The sequence below is a fragment of the Perognathus longimembris genome, chromosome 5 (assembly GCF_023159225.1).
Source record: "Perognathus longimembris pacificus isolate PPM17 chromosome 5, ASM2315922v1, whole genome shotgun sequence".
NCBI classification, from domain to species: Eukaryota; Metazoa; Chordata; class Mammalia; order Rodentia; family Heteromyidae; genus Perognathus; species Perognathus longimembris.
In genome coordinates this window covers 12,256,726-12,283,384 of record NC_063165.1, presented here as the reverse complement: position 1 = coordinate 12,283,384, position 26,659 = coordinate 12,256,726, and the positions used below count along the sequence as shown (strand labels likewise).

The 26,659-nt window shown below is 39.7% G+C and overlaps 1 protein-coding gene and 1 long non-coding RNA gene across 7 annotated transcripts in view; one reads left to right on the top strand and one right to left on the bottom strand.

Moving 5' to 3' along the window:
* LOC125351537 (amyloid beta precursor protein) overlaps window positions 1-26,659 on the bottom strand; it is a 198,353-nt gene that overhangs the window by 24,396 nt on the left and 147,298 nt on the right. For all 6 annotated transcript variants that reach the window (XM_048346371.1, XM_048346372.1, XM_048346367.1 and 3 more), the window contains 2 exons: window positions 23,286-23,414; window positions 21,865-21,964 (listed from right to left, as the gene is read on the bottom strand). In XM_048346371.1, coding sequence (XP_048202328.1) covers window positions 21,865-21,964; window positions 23,286-23,414 — 229 coding nt within the window. The remainder of the gene's footprint in view (window positions 1-21,864; window positions 21,965-23,285; window positions 23,415-26,659) is intronic.
* On the top strand, window positions 1,132-19,803 carry LOC125351539. The gene is made up of 3 exons (XR_007210969.1): window positions 1,132-1,142; window positions 1,335-1,341; window positions 18,709-19,803. It is a non-coding gene; the product is annotated as an uncharacterized LOC125351539 (long non-coding RNA).

Sequence of the window (26,659 nt, the reverse complement as noted above, 5' to 3'; positions counted from 1 at the left end):
TGGGGAAGAATATTTTATTCACGGCTTCTTATAGCTCCTTTCATCTAGGATCAAACTTCTATTTCTGTTATATTTTTATTCTCTTTGTGATCCTTCTAGTGGAAAAATACTTAGCTCCAACTTCTATCCAAAATGAGAATTTACTTTTAAATTTGACCAGCAGGGGCTTCTCATATGACCATTTCTTATCATCTCCACAGAGATTTGCTTATATGTCTGCTGTACAGGACTGAGGTTCACACATTGCACTCTACATGATGTGCAGCTCCCTCCTGCCCCACCCCAGCTGCATTAGAAGTATTTGTAAATGGGAGATAATCTTTCCCTATCAAGAAGCTCCACTATAAATCAGTCATCATCCACTGTAGGCATTCAGCCGTCATCCATTCCAGGCATTCCACCCACGCCAGAACTATGAGATCAGATTTAATTTTACAACAGAGGTTCTGGGCATGTCTGAGTCTTGGCTCAGTATACAAGAGCTACGCTGTTTATTGTGTTCCCAGACCTCCATGCCTCTGAAACTCCTTAAGGCTTTTGTTCTTCTGGGATGGTTACTTGGATGGTCTTTGCAGTTCTTTTTACTCAAATCCTATTGTTTCCAGGCTTACTGGATAGCTGGTGGCCTATTACAAATGCAGAATCTCAGGCCCCAACCCAAGTCTAAGGAATTTATGTTCACACAGAAACGGTAATTAGCAGGTGACTCTCACACAGGCTTCAGCCTGAGAAGACTTTCTCTCTAACATGCTGACTACAGCCATGAGTTATACAAAGCTATCACTATGTGTGGCCTCTACTATCCCTTCATAAAAGACAACCCCCACCACCACCAACAAAAACTCCTCAGAAACCGAGTTCTGGGTGGTGGCTCACGCCTATAATCCGAGCTACTCAGAAGGCTGAGATCTGAGAATCATAGTTCAAAGCCAACTGGGCAGGAAATGTGTAAGACTCTTATCTCCAATTAATTAGCAAAAACCCTGAAATGGAGCTGTGGCTAAAGTGGTAGAGTGCCAGCACAGAGTGAAAATACTAAGGCCCTGAGTTCAACCCCATGTAGTAACAAAAGTAAACAAAACAAAACAACAGAAATTCCTCAGAAAAGAACACTGGAGAAAAAAAAAAAAGATAGAAGCATGGTCAAGAAGAAATATTGTCAGAGAAAACTTTCACGTTAAGTGAAACTTTCACTTAAGTGTTTAAACTTTAAAGGTCTGTTCTTTGGACTCAACTCACTCTGTTGCCTTCAAGTTATCATTCACAGTTTTGTGTCTCTGAACCAGAAAGCCACAGGAAAGCAAAGACTGGTTATGGGTTTCCTGTTGTGCCAGACCATTTGTTTGGCAGAAAGCCAAGTGTTCAGGAAGTGTTCAGGAAACAGTGTTGTGCAAACGCTGAGAGTAAGAAAGTACGTCAATGAGCAGAGGGCATGGTTACCACAAGAGCCTCTTTCAGCATACTAGAGCAGTTTCCCCCTGAGCCTGGACTTGCTCCTGCACCTTCACTGGAACAGCAGCAGCTTGCAAAGCTGCCTTGAGGGAGGACCAACAGAGTCTTCAAGAGGTCACTGCACTTGGCCAAGGTGTTGTGATTAGTGCATGCTACAGCCATGTACATGTACAGATGTTGGGAGGCACCTCAGCCAAGAGACCATGACGCTGTCCAGTCAGGATCCATAGAATCATAGGATAACCCACAGCAATCCTTATGAGGGAGGACTGCCACACAGAGAGCTGAGCGATTGGGCATGGAGAAGTAGGTTTAAATGAACAAGTAGTTGTGTTGGTACTGATTCCCAAGTAGTCTGATTGCAATCTTGCCATGCCCTATTGGATGTGCTGGGGATGGAATTCAGCTGTACTAGAGATATAATCCTAGTGTTTTTCTTTTTTCTTTTTTTTTTTTTTTGGTTACTCCTGGGGCTTGAACTCAAGGCCTGGGCTCTGTCCCTGGGCTCCTTTTGCTCAAGGCTAGCACTCTACCACTTTAACCACAGTGCCTTTTCTGTTCATGTGGTACTGAAGAATTGAACCCAGGGCTTCATGAATGCTAGGCAAGCACTCTACCAACTAAGCCACCTTCCCAGCCCCTCTTTTTTTCAGACAAGGTCTAGCTGTGTACCCCAAGTTGGCTTCAAGCTTGTGAACTTCCTGCTTCTATTTCCCAATAATAGGAATGGATGATAGGCTTGTACCATGACACCAAGAAAAATTCCAAATTTTTGTAATAGTTTTTGAAAAAGTATTAATTTGATGATATTTATTTTATCTTTTTTTCTTCTTCTGGTCCTGGGGCTTGAACTCAGGGCCTGGTTCCTGTTACAAAGTTTCTTTTGCTCAAAGATAGCACTCTACCACTAGATCCACAGCTCCACTTCAGGCTTTTTTTGTGGTTATTGGAGATGAAGAGTCTCATGGACTTTCCTGCCTAGGTTGGCATTGAATAGCGATCCTAAAATCTCAGTCTCCTGAGTAGCTAGGATTATAGGCACAAGCCACTAGCACCCAGCTTATTTATTTTTAAATAAGAACAAACTAAGATGGCAAGGTCTAATTTAAAACCCAAGAGTTTCTCAAGCACAGAGCAACGCTAGGTAACAATTGCAGCACAGCTACGTGAGGTTCCTCTATCTAAGCAAGTGAACCCTCCCCGTCACTTGTGCTTCACGTTCCTTCTCCTTAAGTGCTTCCCCCCCCCCCCCCCCGCCACTGAAAACTGCCTTCTACTTCAGATTCTCCATTCTCAGAAGAATGGCATGGGTGCCATTGTTATAGGAATCACCATTAGGTTCCACCAATTCTACCTCACATTCAAAATAACTTCAACATTTTTTAGAATCAACCTCACCAAATACCTTTCTTCATTCACACTATGGGGCGGGGTGATCCTTCTGTGGCCAAGAATGAAAGAGGTCCTACTCTGAAAAGCAGGAGGCTTTGTTTTCTAAGTTGAGGGGAAATTTAGAGACATTTTGTCACAAAGTAATGCTGTATCACAAATGTAGTCTTGATCTTGACCTCCAGAAAACCAGGACAGGACTCTCATTTTTAGTGACATTATCAATCTTGAAAATCTCCCAGAGTTAAAATGCAGACTCCATGTCTTAAATCTGGTTTTATTTTCATTTTGTAGTTTCCTGGCCACAGATTTTTAAACACTTTGTCCACTGATAACAACCAACTGTCCATGGAGGGTACACAAACAAGGTTGTATATTACTTGTAAAAATGCTTCTTATTTCAAGTGACAATTTCCTGACATATCATCTGGCTTTAACATGAATTTTCTTTTGGCTTCAAAACTTATATATCAAACAACTTGGTTCTACCAGTGACATCTGTCAGGAATGAAGATAAAAGCCAGCCAGGCTTTTTGGCATCTAAAAGCAGATTATAAGACTCTCTTCACATGTTTCTTTGTGCAACTTGTATTAATGTCCTGATCTTATTCCCTACTATATTAAATAGTCTTATTCAACCATGGTTGTCAGGAACTTCACATAGACTTAAAAACAAATTTACAAACTAGAAAAATAATCTCTGAATGTATATTGTTTTGATGTGGTGATTTTCATATACTTGTCCTTGTTTTAGCAAAATACATACTGAAGAATTTAGCTACAAGGAGCTATTACTTCTAAAACTTATCTTTCTTTTTGGTGGTACTGGGGTTTGAACTCAGGGCCTTGCACCTGCTACATAGATACTGTACAACTTGATCCATGGCACTATACCAGTTGATTCAGGCCATCATTTCTTTTATCTTTGTTTTTTAAAAAATGTATTTATTATGCATCTTATCCTAATTTTATTTTGACACAAGATCTAGTGCTTTTGCACAGATAGGCCTGGACTATGATTTCTTACTTATGCCTCTGTATAGAAGAGATAACAGGCCTGGACCACAATGTCTGTTTATTGCAGTTGTTAAAAAATAACAACAGCCAGATACCAGTGACGCATACCTATAATCCTAGCTACTCAGATGGCTGAAAACTGCAGGAAGTTCAAAACCAGCCTGGGCAGGAAAGCTCATAAGAATCCCTCTCCAATTAATCAGCAAAAAAGCTGAGCTAGGAACATGGCTCAAGTAGAATGAGTGCAAAAGCTGAGGGAGCTCAAAAGGTCCCTGCAGTTTAAGCCCCAATACCAGGGCATACATAGGGGGAGATGAAACAAGAAATATGATTTACTACTTTTTAGATGTTCCTTTAAGTTTAAAATTTTCTTGAAATAAAAAAATAATATTATAGATATTGTAGGCTTAAGTCTATATATGTCTGAATATTTTCTGGTTTTCAATTTGTAGTGAAAATACATCATGTGGCCTCTAATAAAGCATAACCCATTCATAAAGTCTCAATGTAAAACAGTTGACTCATCAGGTGATAGAGACGAAACTGGCCAACTTGGGCTAGCTGAAAGACTTACCTCTAGAGGGCTGAGCTTAGGGATTTTCAAGGTCATCATGTGGAATTTTCTCTGCAAACTGTGGTTAACAAGTGTAACCTCTGTGGTAAGGCTGACTTCACTATGATTCTTCTATATTCCTTCATATAGGTATAAAAGAATCTGAGGCTACCAATAACAAGAGCAACTACTCAGTGCAAAATAGGAATAGTAGTAATTCATTTGAAGCCCATTACCAGGGATAACCAAGAGACATGCTTTATTATTTCAATGGTTTTATCATTTCAGAATTAATTCTTTCATCTCTTCCCAATCCTCATTTTTCTTAATCTATTTTTTATGGAAGTGGTTAATGAAAATAACTTCTGTTGAGGTTACTGAGATATTCTGTGGCTTTGGAATTGGACCATTAGGTTTGAAGATGGAGATAGATGAGCTTACACAGGAAAATTCTTCACTAGTTTCATTCTTTAGCTCTTACATATTGAATTTCCAGGGATGTGCTTCTGCCTAATTGGTAAGTGTCTTTGCTTATTTTAACATTTAGACAAGTTCAAGCTACGGAGTGAATGGGAAAAATGAAACATGAGGTTGACTATATCCGGGATAATGTCCCATTTCATTTTGAAAAATGGGTGATGCTTTTCAGTGAAGCTAAGTAGAAGGAGAAAATCTTTCTGTAAAATTCAAATGACAGGTTTCACATTCCTTTGTAAAGAAAAAAAAATATTCTGGAGACTCTAAGCATTGTAAGCCCAGGATTCCCTGGTTTCTTCATTGTTAATGTTGAAGGTAGTGTGTACATCAGTCTGTTCAGGTCTCTATTCTCTGTCTGAGCTCTGAGCCAGTTAACAGACAGTTGAGAGAAATGGAGACATCACTTTTATTTCCAATAAAGGCCAGGCTCTCACTTGCCCGCATGGTGGTTTCCTTGGGGAGGGTATATGGCTTGTCCAGCTGCATGAGGACCGGATTTCAATTTATAACTTCAATGACACAGGAAAGAGAATGGGGTTGTGCTAGACATGGTTACTGCACTCACAACTGACGATGGTGTGTAGGCTGTGGATGCAACACTAGGGGATGTTTTCACTGAGTCTTAGTGAGTGGTATCCTACTTGTTGTGTCCTCTCTGACAGGAACAAGTATGCACGTGGGGCAGTCCTGCCTGATCAACACCCATCCCCAAGCTAAAAAGAGAAGTCTGCCTGACCAAAGGTAGCAAAGGAATGGAATGGAAAACTGCCCTCCTCACAACCAAAGGTCACTCCAGGCAGTCTACCTGGTCCATTCTAATAAGTATTCAGTTTTAGAGTTTTATATTAAGTGCATGTAAGAAGTTCACTAGTAAGGCTGGTGAAGTCATGCTAGAAAGATTTTCAACCTCTATCCATAGTTAACCTCACCCACAGAGTTTAAAAAACTTATGCTGAGAAAAGGCAAGTGGGAAAATATGCATAAATGAATATTTCATCATAATGGAGGATGGGCTTTTCTTTTCCTACACACAGTACACCATTTTTATACATAATAGTGCATTTGAAATGTTAATTTATTCAGATTAAAAAACTAAGCTAATCCTCTGTGCTCTTCTGTACACTGGCCTATTTGTTCTGTTCTGGTTTTTTTTTTAATATAAAACTTGCTTTCAAGTGAAAAATATTAGATATGGTGATGGTATTTTCTGTGTTAGTTCCTTTATGTGCTCACAAGACAAGGAATAGGGAAATCAGGCTTGCAAATGTAGGGGCTTGGCGTTTGGGAATTAGTGATAGATGGAAAGTGCCTTTAGCAAGGTGTTCATAATGCACAGAAGAAAAAGAAGCTGAAGGTCTAGTGTTAAGGAAAAGGAAAATAATCTGGAACCCAGGAAAATCCAATCACTTTAACAGGTAATGTCATGCATTCATCTATCCACTCACCAATCCTACATCTCACAGAAATCACCTGTGCCAGGCATACCTAATTCAGCCTTTAAATCACAGAGCTTATAGTCAGCACAATAAGATGACCAGTAGTGCTTATGGTATGGACATGGTAAGAGGGAAAAAGAAACAAGATTTAGTTGTGGGCTACAGTGCTTGCAATGCTTTAATGTTGTGTTGCCCAGTGGCCCACATGTAAAGGTCAGTCAGCAGGATGGAGCTATTGAGAGGCGGAGCTTCTGGAAGGTAGAGTTACTGGGAGGTGGTAGAATCTTTAGGGGGAGGAGCCTGGTGGGAGGCCTTTGGGTAATTGGGAGTGTGGCAACTCTTCCTGCTCTGGTTGAAGATGTTGTCCCCCATACATAAACTCCTACACATCCTCCTGCTATGACAGGTCACCGCTACTGCACTAACTAGTGGCCAAACCAGTGAGCTGCTTGATCTTAGGCTCTGAGTACTTCATTGTTGTATCACAAAGATGACTAATATAATGGGAGATTATTGTCCTAGCAGATGCAAGTGCATATGCCAAATCACAAAGGATATGAGATATTGGGTGAAAGGAAATGACAAGAGAAAGTAGTTTGGACACAGTAAAGGTTAAGCTTGTGGGTCATCCTGAAGGCAGAGGAATGCTATGATTGGCACCATGACTTTTCAATCAGCCAAATCCCAGACAGACTAGAAATGCTGTAGACTAAGTGATCTGTGCTCCATCAAAAAGGAAGAAAAGTATGGAGAGGAACCCTGAGGTTTTAAAGAGACAACTAGTTAATATTTAAAATTGGGGAGGAGGGCTGGGGATATAGCCTAGTGGCAAGAGTGCCTGCCTCGGATACACGAGGCCCTAGGTTCGATTCCCCAGCACCACATATACAGAAAACGGCCAGAAGCGGCGCTGTGGCTCAAGTGGCAGAGTGCTAGCCTTGAGCGGGAAGAAGCCAGGGACAGTGCTCAGGCCCTGAGTCCAAGGCCCAGGACTGGCCAAAAAAAAAAAAAAAAATTGGGGAGGAAATGACAGGATCAGAAAAGTAGCTCAAAAAGTGACAAAAGGAAGGACCGAGGGTGCTTTGCTGGTGGTATTGTGGCTGGGTAGCAGAAACAGTGTAAGGATCATGGATAAAATTAGAATTCCTCACCTCAGTTTAGATTATGGGAAGAGTGGATGTGGGGGAGAAAGATGTCTGTTTGTTTATTTATTTGTTCTCACTGCCTTACATATGAAACTGTAACCCCTCTGTATTTCATTTTGACAATAAAGAAGAAACAAAAGACACCTGTTTAAATGTGTTGAGTTTGCCAGGACTCTGTTAGTAAAAAGTCCTAGAGCTAGGGGAGATAAGTAGTTGGAGAGGTCATGTCTTTGCCAAAACAGGTAAGCACTATAAAGAAACAGGTGTTTTCTGATACTAGCAGAAAAAGTTCACATTAGATTAGCTCCAAGAGATTTAATTAGATTGAATTAAGTAGTCAACAGTTCTACCCACAATAAAGTGCCATGTGCTTGCTGAGAATCCATTTTAGTGTACACTTACAGGGCTTAGCACAATAAAATCAGGCTGGTGGTTGTCAGTAGATATTTCTTCTCTAAATAAGGAGTTATGGGGTCTGTGAAAAGAAATCAGGAAGCATGACTCAAGTGGTAGGTAGAGTGCTAGCTTAGTGATCATGAGGACCTGAATTCAAACCCCAGTACCACCACAAAGGCAAAAAAAAGTTTTAAGGCCAGATAGAGTCATGGCTCAAGTGACAGAGATAGAGCACCTATATAGCAAGCATAAGACCCTGAGTTTAAACCCCAAATACAACCCCCCCTAATTTTAATATCAGCATACCAAGAACAAAGGAGAATATATGTAGGAGGTGAAAAGTAAAGCGCACTTATCCTCTTTCTGCTGTTTTGAGTATTTGATGTCAGAGATTATGCTCCCTATAGACAATGATGACAGGAAATGGGGACAGCATGATGGTGGACAATGTTGCTTTAGTTACTTACCTAGGGAGTGTGCTCAAGGAGTGTGTGTGTGTGTGTGTGTGTGTGTGTGTGTGTGTGTGTGTGTTTTAGTCAACATGATGAAAATTACCCTGCTGGATGGAATGAGATACTCTCTCACTAAGAGGGAGTAACGACTTTTGGTAGGGGGTAAAATTGAGTTCCATGGATGTATAGTCAGCCCTCTATATCATGTGCTCAGCATTCATACTTCAGCCAACCTTGGATCAAAAATATTTGGAAAAAAATCCCACTGCATCTCTAGTGAACAGGTGCAGACTTATTTTTTTCATTATTAATCTCTAAACAATACAGCATGACAACTATGTACAAATTGGGTTAAGCGTCACAGAAAATCTAGCGACAACTTAAAATATAGGGGAGAATGTGCATAGGCTATATGTAAATACTACTATCATTTTATATAAGATTTGGGGCTCTATGGGTTTGAGGGTCCCTGAGGGAGAAGGAGCTGGAATTAATTCTCTTTGGAAACCCCTATAAGAGAGTTCATTCCAAAACCATTCCTAGTAGCCATATTATCAGCCCCAGAAAAATATGTCACGCAAATTCCTATGGCTTTGCGGAAAGTGGATTCGAGTAATATCTTTTCTTTTAAAAAGTTACTGTAAACTATTATTTTAATGTCAGCATAGTTAACTTTTCTTCCCTTCATCCTCTCTAAAACATTTCAACTTAGAACAACAAAAAACACTACCTTTCTCTAAATAGGTATAATTAGCTTGTGATCATGTTCAATAATGTGTGCTTAATACACGAGAAGTTAAGAACTCTTCTAATTACCACAGTACTGGAATATTATTTTCTAAAGCTAAGAGTGACGCAAGCAAGCAATCCTTATTCAAATATAATTTAGGCTTCCACAATAAACTGAAAAATGATTCATAGTACAGTGCATCTACACATGTCTTTTCATCTTCTAAGTGTGGTAAACATTAATTAACCCTAGCTAATTAAAACAGCCATGATTTACAAATTTACTCATTCGTCAGCCTCAAGAAAAAGCAAAGCAATTCAAACCTTTCACAATCTGGTACCAATTAAATATGGAAATTATTAATTTTTCAATGAAGAGGGAACATATTCAGGATGTAGAGTTCTTTGGAATCTGATAGTGTTCGAGAAAGAATCTTGGACAACATTTCAGACACGTAGAATTCAAAGCAGAGAAAACGAATCAAACTTAACCTTATTTGTAATAGGGTCTTTGCAAATGTTACAGACAAGATGAGGCCATCTTGCAGGGGGATGGCGCTGAGTCCGAGATGAGAAGATACAGAAGGAAAGAAAGACACAGGAGACTGATACCACGGGAAGGGGGAGGGAGACCATGAGAGGCCCTTTTAGAAGCTAAAGGAAGACAAAGGAGGCTCTGCCACGCCAAAAGCAAGACAAAGTTCTGGAACAGCTTCTCCCCTAAAACCTTCTGTAAGAGATGGCCCTGCCAAGGGCAATGGCCCTTGCTTTTAAACTTCTTCCCTAGGGAATGCTGGGATAAGAGGTTTTTGATGGTTTAGGCTACCCACAATGCCATAATTGGCTCCAGCAGGCCTAGGAAACCAATCTGCTGCCATGACAAGGAATATTAACTACTTGCTTTTGGACAACTGTTTCTGGTAATAATAAATGCCTTGGAGTAGAATGTGGTTTCTCAGTGAGCTTTATTCAAGGCTGAGTTTAGCAGATGGGGGAGAAGAACTGTGTAATCTGGCCCTTTTGGTATACAGTTTTTCTCTCCAAACCCCAGAAGGCTTTTTGCTGGCAATCAAACATTCCTTCATTTCAGCTCTTTTCTCTTTCAATGCCCTTCTGAGGAAACATATCATTTTCTTCTTTTGACTGGCAATGATTTATTCTGGTAAGACTCTGAGAATGTTGGGTGCCAGTGTCAGTCCTTAAATTCAGCAAGGAAGTAGAGGGGGCCACAGTTTCAGACACCTTATAAACACAGAGGTTATGTCATTTCCTCTCCAAGAAGCCAGGAGCTGAGCTGTTTCTGGCAGCAAAATGGGTGGCAAATGCCTGGCAGGTTTCAGGTTTTGCTAATCCCAGTGTGATGAAAACACCACCAGCTCCAATGCCAGAAAGAAGTCACTGTCAGACTTATGTCCAGTAACTAAATTTAGTGAAGTGGTGTAGATCGAATAATCTATAAAGTTGAGTATATCAATGTCAATTTTAGGACTCACATTCAACAAAATTGAGTCTTAGTCAAAAAAACATCAAAATTTCACCTAGTCTAAAACATATGCTCTTGTTCTTGTACGCCATTTGGATGGCAGGGAATATGACATCTGATGCAATAATAGTTTAGTAGCAAAATCTAAATAAGAGTTGCCAACCTTTGGTTCAAGATGAGAGATTGTAGCTAACCATATTGGGTATGTTGTTAGACTTTGTACTATCTAGTCTGCCACTCATGTTTTACCACTGTTGCTCAGAGACAAAAGGAAGAGAGAGGTTATGCTAGTTGTTTTTTTTTTTTTTTTAAACTGTTAAATATTTCCACACCAAATATATCCCTTTTATATACCAACAAGGTCTTGGGTGTCAAGTTCATACATAGGGTGTGGATAATGCCAGTGTGTGAACTCGGGTGTTTCGGAGTCCATTTTGTGGTGTAAAATCAAAATCTTGAAAGCTGGGGAATTTGCAAAGAATAGAGACTTGGCCCACAGTTCTGGAGCTGTGAAGCTCAAGAACATTAGACTGGCTTTTGGTGAGGGCCTCTGTGTGGTGGTGTTATATGGCCAAGGGCAAGTTCACAGCTGCAAAAGGAGGAGAGAAATAAAGGCAGAATTCATTTGTGTACCAGGAGTTCACCCTGTCAATAACTTCCTCCATGATAATGACATTAATGCATCCTCAAGGTTTTTCTTGAGATCTGCTCAGCTTTTCCAACCATCATGTGCACAATTAGGCATCAATATGAGTCTTGAAGGGAAAAAACCACATTTCTCAGTTTCAATGCCGTGTATAGAAGTAGGAAAAAGATGGCTTCCCTTGAATTCATTTCAGAATAAAGGTATGCTAAGTAGGTAATAGGTGAAGAATGAAGAACAGGTGTAGCAGATCTGTCCAAGAGCATGACTGAGGTGAATTGTATCCCATCAAATTTCAAATATTGAAAGCTTAGCCCTCAAGACTACTGTATCTGGAGACAGGGGCTTTAAGAAAGTCATTAAATGTTGAGTGTGGTCATATGGGTGGGGTCATAATCCAAAAGGATAGATGTCTATACCAGACGAGGAAGGGATACCACAAGCATCTCTCTCTGCAAAAACACCTATGTAGGTAAACACATATCTGAATAATATCAGCAGGGCCAGCCATGCTAATAGCCAAAATATAATTTGGAAAAGCAGGTTTAATAATGAAGCTCTATAAACTTGTTTTTTGTTCTGAGTACTCTAAAGTTAATCCATAGGGCTTACACTGGAAATAATTTTTGGATCTTAAGGGGCCCGTCAAGGATAGTAGCTTTCATTCTAGCCTTGAAAAAAATTGACCTGTTGCTACAATTGGACTGACTGGTCGAGAGTAGACTACAATCAATTTCAGCCTTATCTTCTGCCCAAATTCTCTAGGGATTTTTTTTCAACAAAAGCCACTCACAAGTAACCCCACCAGACCTTATTAACCAGGAAAGACCATTTGCACACTCCTTGACCACTAAGTCCTTTTGCTTGTAAGTGTAGTGTAAGCCTGTAGCTGGATTGTTTTCAACACCTGGGACTTCTACCCCATCTGGAAAGGAGTAAAGCACACTGGAAGTCGAGTTCGTTTTTCTCTTCTGCAATACCTCATTCATCAGTCCAATTCACTAAGAGACACAGAAATGTACCAGGTCAACTTGGCAAAGAAAGACATTGAGGAATACAAGGAGTTTCCTATGAACTTAGTTTACCAATGATTTCCATAGAGGGCTTCTAATTCTACTCCAATATCCCTATTTTTTCTTTTTTTGTTGTTGAAGGAAAAGCATCTCATTCCAGGTAGAGATCCACTCTAATTTCTGTGCAACTTTGACAAGACACCAGGAAACCCTTGAGCACTGAGTATTTTTAGAACATTCACAGCCTCTGATTTTGATCAAACCACTTAACCACCCAGGACCCTTAACCTGAAAAGCAAGAAGTTTCCACACAGCTTTCATGTTCCCTTGAAGAGCTACTGGCCCAGCAGGTAGGCCCAGATGAATGTGGGAAGGAAGCCAGAACTTCCCTTTATATCAAAGAGCTAGAAAGCAAGACTGCCTTCACATTTTCATACGGTATTTGACTTTCAGATGGATTTCTTATTTTTCAAAACACAGGATAATTAGGCTACTCCCTGTTCCTTAATGACTCTGATTTAAACTACACTTGCTTTTTCTTCCTATACCTGAAGGAAGTACTAAATACTTCAAGTATGAAGAAGCTTTTTACTCAAGATAGAAACATTTCTCAAGCGTTGACATACTAGTTTTCTGCCAAAAAGATGGGACAGGGAAATGAAGCAGAGATAGCCTATGAGATCTAAATTAAATCTGGCAGGGTGTCACCACAGAGTATAAAGATTCCCTACCCCATCTCTCTACAATCTCCTCTTTTTGTCCTTTTCTTGACGCAGCTTTTCTTCCATTTTCTTCATGATCACTGGCATTGCCAATAGCAGTCTGGAAACTGTTCAGATGGATGCTTAGTAGAAAGTTATAATGCTACTTGTATTCTTGTTCATATCCTAAAACCCTTAAGTTGGATTAGTTAGCTCCAAGAGTTTTCAGTACTGGTTGAGCATGTGTAATCTAATCTGACAATCTGAAATGCTCCAAACTCAAGCCCTCAAAACACTCAGACTTTTTTTTTTTTTGATTAGGGATGGTTAATTAGTCAAATCGAAATAAACTTTCTAAAATTTGAAACTTTTTTTTTTTTTTTTTTTTTTTTGCCAGTACTGGGCCTGAGCACTGTCCCTGGATTCTTTTCGCTCAAGGCTAGCACTCTGCCACTTGAGCCACAGTGCCAATTCTGGCCATTTTCTATATATGTGGTGCTTGGGAATCGAACCCAGGGCTTCATGTATAGGAGGCAAGCACTCTTGCCACTAGGCCATATTCCCAGCCCCAAAAATTTGAAACATTTTAAACTCGAAACATTTTGGGTCCCAAGCATTGTTTCACTTGATGTATACTTAAAAAAAAAAAAAAAAGCATATTAAGCCAGGTGCCATGGCTCACACCTGTATCCTAGCTACTCAGGAGGCAAAGATCTGAGGATCATGATTAAAGCCAGCCTTGGCATGAAAGTCTGTGAGGCTTTTATCTCAAGTTAACCACTGAAAAACAGCTAGAAGAGGAGCTGTGGTTCGAGTGGTAGACCACCAGCCTTGAGTGAAAGGCTCAGGGACAGTGCCACGATCCTGAATTCAAGACCCAGGATTGGCACACTCATACACTCAATCACTAAATGTACTTAAAAAAATGTGTGCAACAAGCCTGTCATATCAAGCTATGTAGGAGGCTGAGATTGGGAAGAATGTGGTTTAAGGCCAGTCCAAGCAGAAAATCCATGGGCCTCCATCTCAATGGAGGAAATATGGGCCTGGTGGCAGGTAACTCTGATCCTAGCAATGATGAGGAAAAGCTTAAGAAAGATAGATTAACTCAGACATGTGCCTGGATTATAAGGAAAATTCCTTGCTTCCAAACACAAGTGTTTTCACTGGCTATGTAGTCTCTTGGACTTTTCAGCGCAAGCAAGCTTCACACTGTTATTCTCCAGATCTCAGCCTCTTGAGATTATAAGCACGAGTCACTGGTACCTGGAAGATCTATGATATTTGTGAAATATTATATCTCACTTTCTATGATTTTCTCTTTAAAGCAGCCTACAGTGGATGTGATGTAAGAACTATTAACGAAGAGTAATAGCACTTTTGCTCAGGGACTACATTGTAAAATTTGTTTCTGAGATGAATAAATAGTAAGAGGCAAATGAGCATTGTTTTCCAAGTCTGATTCATGCAAACAAATTCTTCTCAGCCTAAGGTCTATGTGGAAACATGGATCAAAATTAATCTTCATTTGTCTTCATCTCTAGGTTCTTGGTGGTGAATATCACCTCAATTTTTTTTCTTTTCTGTTTAAAACTCAACCTTGAGGCATCTGATTGTAAAAAATAGGATAACCAGCCTTTATGACAGTCCCAAATCATTGCTGTTCCCGAGATTCCACAAAAAATTGGGACACATCTGTTGTAGTATTTAACGCCAGGAAATAGTTCTGCCGCCATCACTGTGGTCTGTTTTCATTCCCCACTCATTTTTTTTCTTTTTAATTTTGTTCCAAATGCCAGAACCACACACAAGAGATGGTAAGATGAGAATAACTTTAGAGCAGCAACAGCACTGGATCACTGTAGGCCACAGCAACTTGGTGTGGGAAACCCTGTCCAGGCTTTGTCCACCTGCTTGAGGTACCCATAGCCCTACGCACACAAAAACATGGCATAAAAATGCACAAAACTATTGATATGTCACTGCCACCACAATGTAAAGTTCTCAAAGCCATTCCTTGTAAATCACCAAAATTTGGAGGAAAAGACAACATTGTGCTAAATTGTACCTTGCTACTTGTAAATATTCTCTTTCCTAAATGGAACTCATGGTGGAATCATCTCACAGTTACACTATAATATATACAGTGTATTTTCCTAATATAGTTATAGTGTAGTTTAACTTTCATTAAAAATTGTAATAGCGGGGCTGGGGATATGGCCTAGTGGCAAGAGCGCTTGCCTTGTATACTTGAAGCCATGGATTCGATTCCCCAGCACCACATATACAGAAAATGGCCAGAAGTGGCGCTGCGGCTCAAGTGGCAGAGTGCTAGCCTTGAGCAAAAAGAAGCCAGGGACAGTGCTCAGGCCCTGAGTCCAAGGCCCAGGACTGGCAAAAAAAAAAAAAATTGTAATAGCAATGCTTCAAATAGTAACAACAAAAGGGTGGGGCAGGGGGGGGGGGAAGGCCTAAAATTCCTGTGAACAGCTGAATATCAGTGGCTCACACCTGTATTTTCAGTGACTCAGGAGGCTGAGGTCTGAGGACTCTGGTTTGAAACCAGCCTGGGTAGAAATGTCTGCCAGACTCTATCTCCAATCAGCCAACAAAATACTGGACTGTAGGCATAGCTCCAGTGTCGAGTATGAGCAAGAGGATGAGGCTCTGAGTCTAAGCCCTGGCGACAACAATAAAGTGAAATGCACCTTGAATAAAATATCATGTCTACATGATGGCAATAAAGACAACAAATCCCTACAGAATGGGAAAAACATTTGCAAATCAGGTATTTGGTAAGACTATTTAATTAGAACATGTAAAAAACTCATACAAAAATGCAAATAATTCAATTAAGAACTGGGCAAATAATTTGAACAGCCATGACATTTATTTATTTGGACTAAGCAAACTAATCTGTAGGAAACTACCACAAATGTGCTTGAAGTTTAAGTCAGCTAAAGATTTACATGTCCACTTTACGATCTCCTTATCAATTTCACAGATTATCTGGATGACAGAGACACTATATTTATGGAAGTCATAAACTTCAAAGCAAGCAAAGAAGAACAAAATATTACTTCTAAAGAAAGCACAGAGAACTGAGTGTATGTGAACTACTCTACTATGCATGCTGTCAATGATTAATGGGCAAAGGCACCTAGGACAGACAGCAGAAATTCCCAACTGGGAATCTGGGAGAATGATGGCAAAATGTCATTTGCCCATCAATCTTGCTGGTTGGAGACATTTCACTAGCAGTCATCTGGCCAGAAAACTGGGGTGCCATCCAATTTATACATTTCCATTTTGCAAAACATTTTCTATGAAGGTCCATTCACTTAACAGTGCATTTTTTAAAATAAGAGGTTTTAGGGGCTGGGGATATAGCCTAGTGGCAAGAGTGCCTGCCTCGGATACACGAGGCCCTAGGTTCGATTCCCCAGCACCACATATACAGAAAAAACGGCCAGAAGCGGCGCTGTGGCTCAAGTGGCAGAGTGCTAGCCTTGAGCGGGAAGAAGCCAGGGACAGTGCTCAGGCCCTGAGTCCAAGGCCCAGGACTGGCCAAAAAAAAATAAAAAATAAAAAATATAAAATAAGAGGTTTTATTTTGGAAGACTAACTACCTTGATTGGAGGAGGTTAAAATAGATATTTAAATGAAGGAAATAAATAATTCATACCAATTATCCCATTAATAATACTGGGGAAAATATGAATGAGCCATTCTGAGAATATTTTAAAGGAAGCAGTAGAAAATGCCTGGGGTTGTTTACCATCTGAGAAAACACTGTCTGCAAATGCTAAATCAGCTGTAACATCTACATATATCCAGAAGTCACTTCATGAGAAAAATGAAGAGTATGAGCAGAATAAATTGACAACTTTCTCAATTTATTTTTATGTGCTTCCCCCCCACCGAATTTCTTTCTTTTTTTAACACAATAAAGTTATTTTTACTTTTCAGTAGTCTGAAATGTCTAGTCTGTGGGCTTGGGAAGTGCCATAAATATTCTGCATTAAACCTAGGCCAGTGTAGATTCATTCAGCCCCTCTCCCCACAAAATCAATAGGCTTATTAGGTATAGAAAATGGAACCAATGTCTTTTGAAATAAGCGTGTTGCATTTTTCCTTCAGAGTGGAAAAATTTTTATCAAGTGCCCATAGTACAACTGTAATAAAAATTAAGCATTCTCTTATTAAAAGTGAGTTTCCTGATCCTCTGCTACAACTTTCAATTCAAATCCTATTAGCCATGGATTTGTTCAGCTAGCTCCTTTCTGCATCTAGTTTACAATTGTGTTTTTATTAACTTTGAACGGGAAAGGAAAAACTAGGTATGTCTTTCTTCCTCTTCCCTTTCTACTGTCTATCTCATAAACATGTCATTACAGCATATCTGAAACAGCCATACCTGAATTGAGAGCTACAATACTCTTAGCCTCGAGGTAGCTGCAAAATGAAGCACTTTGAGAAAAATAGTGCCAGAGCAGAACAGAACCCATTTTGCATAGATTTAAGGAAAATTACAAAAGGCAAAAGAATACCAATCATTTGAAGATAAGTTGACAAAGCAAAGGTTGGAAGGAGGGGATTTTGCTTTTCTGGAGGGTTAGATGATTTCAAGCAGAACATGGACATTGAAGAGGAGCCATATCTTCATTAAGATAATGACTCATTTGTGAAATGAAAAATACAAATGCCCTAAACAGCTGTTTAAATAGATTAGGAAATTTCTTCCACCTACAGACAATGCCTTAAGCCTTTCTTGGCAAGGAAACATCATCATCTATATGCAAATAGATCATTTTAAAAAAGAAAAACATTAAGTAATAAACGATAGTTTCTAGGAACCTACATATAATAATTCAATCTGCAGCAGAAGATAGAAAATAATAAAAGACAAACCATTTATAAAAGAGCAGTTTTGGAAATTTACAGGATATCTAAATCAGAAAACAATGATTAAACCAGGAGTGTGAATTGGAGTGAAGACCAAATAGCAGAGTGTCACAGTATAATATAGGACTGTGTTGTAAAACATTATTATAATCCTGGGAATGTAGCAATTCAACATCTTTGCGAAGTGCATCATTTATACAGCAATTATAACAATTCTAGATAATCTTATGGCAAGAGAAAGAATTGTTTTGTGCAGTACATATGCTAGGTACCAATAAAGGAGCTTGTGAGGTTTTAGGATTATGAAGGAACCACACTATCAGTTTCATTTAACAGGTATCTACCTTAAAGCCTAGAAACTACTTCAACCCTTTGTCTATAATACTAATACAATGGACCAGAATTCTTGTTGAATCCTGAAGCAAATATGATAGGTATACTGATGTCATAAGAGCTCCCAGGATGAAATGTTGGTTAGATACATTAAATATTAAATATGCTGTGAGAGGTGGCTACCCAACATGGTGTGTACTGAGGTCAAATAGGAGAAAATTCAACCTAAGAGGAGAATGGGTATCAGAGAGAACCTGGATCTGTCATTCAGGCTCCAGTCCCACTTTTATATTTGTGCTGACCAGTAAGAGCTCACTCTAAGGAGACAAGATCACTGTACTCTCTAACATGGTCATTAGCTCCTCTACTGCATTTGTGTGAAATACAAGGAAGTTCTGTGGATATTGAAGGCAACCCAATGCCAGAAGGCTTGGCTCTGTGACTAAGCCGTGGAATGTCTGATTTCCATTAAGAATCTGGCCCACTGACACACAGACAACGCACTAGTTCACTATGTGGCTGTCAACTGAAACACCCAACCTTCCCTCTCACACCCCATGCAAATGAAGACCTGTTTGTAGGAGCAGTTACAAGTTAAAGCTTTCAACTTTTCAAGTAAGAAAAACCCTATGGAGTTGTTATTTGTATTTTGGTAGGAAGCTCTGGTAGACCTGCATAGGAAGAAGTGGGGTTGGAGGGGACCAATATGAAAGAAGGGTAGGTTCAACAGCTGGGAGTGCACTGAAATGATGAGAGGACAGGATCTGAGGTAATGCAGTTGATGAGCAGAGCAAAGATTCTACAGGAATGCACACAGATAAGAGGTAGAACATAAAGAGTTGGGACTGATAAGAAATGGTGGCGGAAGGGAAGGGAGGAGGCATGGGTAAATTTAGTTCCCTTGGGAAAATCCATAACAGAGTGTGAAACAAGTACATTTCTAGAAGGACACAATGAGTTCCCTCATGGATGCAGTTTCAAAGAATTGAGATATCTTGGTAGTTTGGAGCATGGCACTGGGACTCGGTAGACAAGCTGTTTGCTAGCCCTAGAGTTCTGGGATTTACTGGAGTTAGTAGGAGTTTAGCAATTTACTGCTGTTAGTACAAAAGCAGCACAAACAGATGGGATGCCTCAGGGAAAATAAAAAGAGAGCAGGCTGGAACTCACTGGCACTCGGAATGAGCCTTGTGCTCTATCCATAATTTATTCTCATAAACTTGAATCCAGCTTCTACCTTTATGCACTTCAATTCTTCCTAGCCAAGCTCCTTTCTTCTTCTTTTTGACCATTGTAGAGACTTCTAATTTGAAGCTTAATTGGCCAAAGTAGATATAACTCCACTGCTAAAGAAACACAGTGTAATTCCTCTGACCAGTGAAAAGCTTTCATCCCAGAAAAGCCATTTTCTCCAGGGAGCAAACTCTTAGCCTTCAGTATTATGAGCTTAAAGAGTGCATAGGTCTAATGAGTGGAAACTCAATACTGTAAGATTCTCTTTCTGTAGGAAAATGCTTCTCTTTTTATCATAAAACTGAAGTACTGAGGATTTCAAATAAAAGTCATTACTATTATTTTTTGTTGCTGTTGCTTGTGGGGCTTAAACTCTGTCTGGGTTCCTGAGCTCTTCAGCTCAAGGCTAGTGTTCTATCACTTGAGCCACAGTGCTACTTCCATTATTAATTCATGTCCAGACATTTAGACACAAACATTTTAAAAGAACTATGTTCTTGATCCAACCTAGTGGCAGAGCCTTTTTTATTTCTAAAAAATAAAAAAAAAAACACAAAAATGAGTGGGGCACCAGTGGTTCATGCCTGTATTCCTAGCTACTCAGAAGGCTGAGATCTCATTGTTCGAAGCCAGACTGGGCAACAAAGTCTCTGTGAGAGTCTTATCTTCAATAACCTACTCAGGAAAAGCTCGAAGTGGCGACTGTGGCTCAAATGGTAGAGTGCTAGCTTCAAGAAAAGAAGCTTAGGGATAGTGCCCAGGCCCTGAGTTCAAGCCTGAAGATCACAGAAAAAAGAAAGGGCATGATTGTATTTATCTGTCTTTCTTGTCCTGAGATTTGCGGTTCATTAGGTTGTCCTATTCTTGGTCATATTTGAGTACTCAAGAATCCGAATCACCATATGTTCTATAGTATGTGAGTCACTGGTGGCTAATGCTTTCAATAATAAATTGCCAAATGAAAAGCTCTAATAAGAACTAATTAGAAACCAGAAAGAGTCAACCATATTACTGAAAATGGATGCAGTGGTTCATCAACTTTATAGTCCTTTGTAACGGCTTATTTCTTTCATTGGTATTTTCTATGCTGCCTCTTAAGACAAGCCAAAGGCAAGATAACCAAAGGTGAGCATATTCATCTGGAAAATTTTTAACTTGAGTTAGAATATTTATTATTATTATATTATTATTATTAATAATACTGGGGTCTGAACTCAGAGCCTCTCACTAGCTTGTTTGCTTGGTCAGTTGTTGCTCTACCACTTGAGCCACATTTCCAGCCTGGCTTTTTGCTGGTTATTCTGGGCTCTCTCTCACTTTTCTGCCTGGTGTGCCTCTGAACTGCAATCCTCCAGATCTCAGCCTCCTGGAGTAGTTAGGATTACAGGTGTGAGCCACCAGCACCTGCAATTATTTGGTTTTGCTTCTTATAAAAAAACAAGCCAGTTGTTTTGAACAGGGTTTCAGGTATACTAGGAATTACTGCTTGATACTCTGTATCTATTTCCAACTCAACTTAGGGACAATATTCTTTATAAAGAAGAAAATGCCAGGCATGTATTGCTTATTCACTAATTTTTTATGCACCAACCCCTACATGGCAAATGCTAATACATTTGCTTTATTTTGAAAAATGTACCAGTACAATAATCATCTGTGCACCTTTGTGAGGTAGACAGGAGATTTTTGAAGAATGTAACAATCTTTTTACAGGTAGACAGAAATGGGAGAGCTACTCACATAGAATTTAGTTAAATACATCATTAGGAAAACGAGAGACATAAAAGAAAGTGGGTACACAATGTACTTTTCTAGGTTAGATAAGGGTTTAAACCATTGCTTTGTAAGATATCCCCAAGGAGAGGTGTTTAATTCAAAGTATTCATCTATCCCCTATTTTCCCAACATCTTGTGAAGTATGATTATTTCAAAATAAGCCCATGATCTTTTAAGTTTAAACAACAATTTAGTTTAGAGAACACAGGTGGTATTTTTTTTCATCAAAGACTGTTGTGACTTAAGGAACATAAGCACGACCTCCGCAAAGTCAGAAATCATTTAAAGTTACACACTCCAACATCACGTGTGCACAGAGTAGTAACATGTAGTGCTATTACCAATGCAGGAGCTAGCCCATCATTCTTGAGTTTCACTGTTGGCAGGCAACCTGCTCTTTGAGATTTTTTTTTTTTTGCCAGTCCTGGGGCTTGGCCTCAGGACCTGAGCACTGTCCCTGGCTTCTTTTGGCTCAAGGCTAGCACTCTGCCACTTGATCCACAGTGCCACTTCTGGCCGTTTTCTGCATATGTTGTGCTGGGGACTTGAACCCAGGGATTCATGTATATGAGGCAAGCACTCTTGCCACTAGGCCATATCCCCAACCCGCAACCTGCTCTTTGAACTCACATGTACTTGAGCACTGATCATTCATCACGCGGAAGGACTCATTTCCCTAATTTCTCCACCAGGCAAAAATACATTTATATGTAAATGGACAGTTTACTTACCAACTTCATCCTGAATTTCTTCAGCCACAGCGGGGACATTGTAGAGCAGAGACAGAGACTGATTCATGCGCTCATAGATCACGCGGAGGTGTGTCATCACCTGCACAGAAGGAAGACAGCTCCAGGTAAACATTCTCTGACATAGGAGTAATCTACGGACAGATGATAGCTTCCAGAGTAAATAAAACTAACCACACTGCATGGATGTTTTTATTTTATGTGTTCCTTTTTGTTTTTCGTTTCGGTTCTCTAACTTTTGAACTCAGATTCGACTTATCATTAAACTTAGCCTTTAATGTCAATTAATAAAAATGTCTCTGCCAACTCTGACTCTGAACTCTTAGGTCTCAAATAGCAGCATTATTTCCTACGTAAGCTTCTTTACAAACTTTCTAATACACAGGCACATCCAGTTTGATTGGATGTTTTATGCAAACTGGAAGTATTTGAAAATTATTCCATTCAAGGACATACAAAACTTCAGATTGCCAGAGGTAGATCGCAGTTTTTAACCTTTGCGGAAGGAATGTAAATTGGGGTTAATTTGGCTTCCCATTTTCACAGTAAGTCTAACTATTGTCGTGACAGCCGAATTTATGATTACCTACCACAATCTAGTCATGTCTAGTTAATAGAGGTTTTAGTTCATACAGCTTTAATTTTCTTTTTTAAGTGGTTGTAAGGTTCACCAGAAAGGAAACCCACCACATGGTTCAGGCAGAAAGGAGTTTATTTGGGGAGAAAGCAAACTCCATACAAGATGGAGGCATGAGGAGATAGAGGGGAAGGAAGAAGGGAAAAAGCGAGAAAAGAGCACGAGAGTCAGAGAGGAAAGAAAAGAGAGTGGGGACTTGTGTTGCACTCGATTATACAGGGAAAAGTGGGAGGTATGGCCAGGTGGATTGGATGTGACCTCAGAGAAGGGGGAGGTAACTGCCTCGAGGTATGCCAGTTATCTACGTAACTCAGGTACTGGGCACGGACTCAAAACAGGTGGGGGTCATCTGCATGGAGCCCTCCTGGGGGTGGGCCTTACAGTGGTCAGTTTTAAATGACTCATTCAAGTATCAGTTGTAGTAAAGAGTTAAGATTTTTATATTCTCTATTATTTACCTAATTTAGAAAATGCCAGAGCACAATGATGCTCTAAAATAAGCCTTCTACTTTTTTGAGACAAGGTCTTACTATGTAGCCAGGACTGGCCTTGAACTTGCAATCTCTTGCCTCTGTTTGGGTGCAGGCATGCTCCACTGTCCCTGGATAAAATGCACTATTAGAAGTTATCGGGCATTAAAGAGTTTTTGCCATGGAGTCCAATATCCACAGGTACTCTGAAGACACCTGAAGATCCCATCCTAATCCAAGAAGCAAGCACCTAGAGTTGTCTTCAGTTGCAAATGACTCGCAGGTCCAGTGCTTACCTGGGACCGGATCTGAGCAGCTTTCTTGGGATCCACCATGCGTACGTGTTCAAAATGCTTTAAGGTATGCTGCCTGTCTTTCTGTTCAGCACGGACGTACTTCTTCAGCATGTTGAACACATGATGAGGCTGTGAGAAAAATAAGTCAACTTCTTTACAAGTCTGAAATTACTACTTCTTCCATTGGCTTTGGGTCAGGGGTCTCACTGATTCATCCATTCCACGATGGATAAATGTTGCAAGTTTTTCTTCATACAAATCCCACCCCCCACTCCTTTGTTTAGCACACAATTGTTGAGATGGGTCATTTTTCATTTCTTTAAGAGTGTTTAGCATTTTCAATACTTAGGATGACCATGTTTCCTTTTTAAATACATGTGTTTTGCTATGAAAGAATCACAGGTGCATATACCATGCTTAGATTCTTACATTAAGATCTGGAGTTCTTTGACTGTTCTTTTGGTTTTGCTCAGGCAGGCCTCGACTGTAATCTTCCTAATCTCAGCCTCTTGTGTATCATGGATAACAGGCATTAGCCACTATGCCTGGCTCCCATGTGCATGCCCTTAAGACCAGAAATAATGTTGCACAAACAATCCTATCATTAGTAACATACAATGTACAATATGTGAAATAAGACAAATAGGCTGTTTAGTAACTACTTATTTGTAGGCCAAGGAAGAAGTCATAAGCACTGAGTCACTATATTTCTAGGAGAAAGGCCACTGCTCAATTATAGTTATTTTACTTTAAAATATAATTAAGTTCTTTTTAAACCATCAGATTCTAATGCTTTCAGCAACAATTAAGTTGTTTCTCAAGTGCTCCTATCTTTTTTTCTAATCAGATCCATTTCATTATTCCCATTTTACATGAAAACATTCATCCTAATGAAAAGGATAAAACTTTCCTTTGTCTTCAGTAATGCCATTGCTATATGCATTCTATTGTGATCTTATAAAATGGTTTGCAAAGAAACACATTTCTTCTTCTTTCTCCTTTTTCTCCTCCTCCTTTTATGCCAGTCCTAAGTCTTAAACTCTGAGCCTGGGTGCTACACCTGAGCATCTTCGTGCTCGAGGCTAGTGTTCTACCACATGAGCCACAGCGCCAGTTCTGGCTTTTTCTGAGTAGTTTATTGACGATAAAAGTCTCGCAGATTTTCCTGCCCAGGCTGGCTTTGAACCATGATACTTAGATCTCAGCCTCCTGAAGTAGCTAGGATTAAAGGCATGAGCCACTGGCACCTGTCACACATTTCTTCAGGATAACAACAACAACAAAAAAGACAGCTATGAAGATTCACTTTTTTTCTATTGGGAAGCTCAATCGATGGTGCCTGTCCCCACAGCAGGCTCTCAGAACTTATTGGCTCTATGCCGGCCATATGATCCTGTACTTGAGAAACAAGCAAATATATACAATAAAAACAAAATAAATCTGTGCTTATCTGCTAGACATATCTGTTTTTCCCTAGAAGAAATTTGTTTTCTCTATATTCCCAAGAAAGAAAGATATCACAGCTTGAAACACAGCTTTTGGCAACTGTCATTATAATTCTCGTTGGTACTCTGAAATCTGGTTGAATGTAAAAAAATCAGAGAATGACCTTTCAAGTCTTACAAGTAGTAAAGGAAATAATATTGAGGGGCTATATCTATAAAATGCATATTTAAAAGCTGATAAGCTTAAGCAAACTAAAAGCACCCCAAATCTTAATTTCTAAATTAAAGGTTGACAATGAGGTTTATTTTATATCCAGGATTATGCAATCAGGCTATTGCCTAACCTTGATACTAGTTTGTTATCAAGCATCAAGGCCTAAAATTTCCTTACTATTATCCTTTCAGTGTTGGAGAGAGAAAGGGTTGCAACTGATTGCATTTTATACCTCCACCCATTTTCCCAACCCCCACTGTTATAGCTGACATGCTTGATGTGCTTTCTGAAGTTGCTCTATTGTATCCCCTTCTCTTGGATTTATGAATTTGAAGAAAATACATTTTCGTTGTTATGAATACAAACAAAAAGCCTCAGTTAAAAATGTAAAGATTGCTTTTCAAAATCATAGCACTCCCCCTCCCCCATTGGCTACCAACCACTAAATATGTCTTCAGCCCTTGTTTCTACGAGGCTAAAGCTTTTTTGTCCTAGAAAAGAGCGTTGCCAATAAGTGAGAGTACCAGGTGCCATGCCCCCAGACTGGCTTTGAGCTACATATCAAATTAGAGATTGGGGAACTGTCATTTTTGATCTTGAATACCTGGTCTGTCTTCTTCTTCTTTTTTCCCCCACTGTGACAAAAGTAGTTCCCATTTGGTAAATTGTAATGTGAACAACATTCACTTGAGAATAAATACAAAAACCTCAATTTTCCATCTATATAATTCAGATGGCATTATCTTTTAGAGTAGAGGGGGGAGAGAGAAGAGGGAGAACCTGATGATTGAAAAATTATTGCTCTGCACAATGTAATGTTTCATTCATTGCCGCCACACCATGCATATGTCTTTCTTCTACGCAGCCCTCACCTCTCCTCCCCTGCACTCTATCCCTTCTTCTTGCCTTGGAGCAACCACAGTCCAATATTTGTTGGCTTTCTGTGAGGGAAGAGTGTATGATGTGCTTTATGGGCAGTAATTCATGAAATCTTTACTCTGGGGCTATGGCAGAAGGAAAGTGCCCTTTACAGCTTACATATGAGACCTGAAGACCACAGAGGCCAAGGGATGCACATATTGTTCTCAGTGCTGAGGCAAGAAGAGCTCAGCCCTGCTGCCCACCTCTAGCATCCCTTCTCCCGAAATACAACGTGACCATTATTTTCAAGGAGACTGTAACAGGAGCCAAAGGAAGGAATTCTACAAAGTAACTGATAGACCTGACAAAGAGAAAACCCAATGATGACAAAACAGAGTGCTGTAGAGTTCCTTCCAGAATTCATATATATATATAATTTTTTTTTTTTTTTTTTTTTTTTTTTTTGCCAGTCCTGGGCCTTGGTGTCAGGGCCTGAGCACTGTCCCTGGCTTCTTTTTGCTCAAGGCTAGCACTCTTCCAACTTGAGCCACAGCGCCACTTCTGGCCGTTTTCTGTATATGTGGTGCTGGGGAATCGAACCCAGGGCTTCATCCTAGGCAAGTACTCTACTGCTAAGCCACATTCCAAGCCCCAAATTCCTACTTTTTAAAAGCTTAAGTCTTATTTATCTGGGTGTGGAGTATATATATTTCAAGACTTCCAGTGGATGCTTGAAAATCTCAAAAAATATGGATCCATATAGACTGTTTCTTCTTAGACCTCTATACTTATGGATAAAATTTAATTTATCAATCACACTAAAACATGAACAATAGCTAATAATAAAATACAAA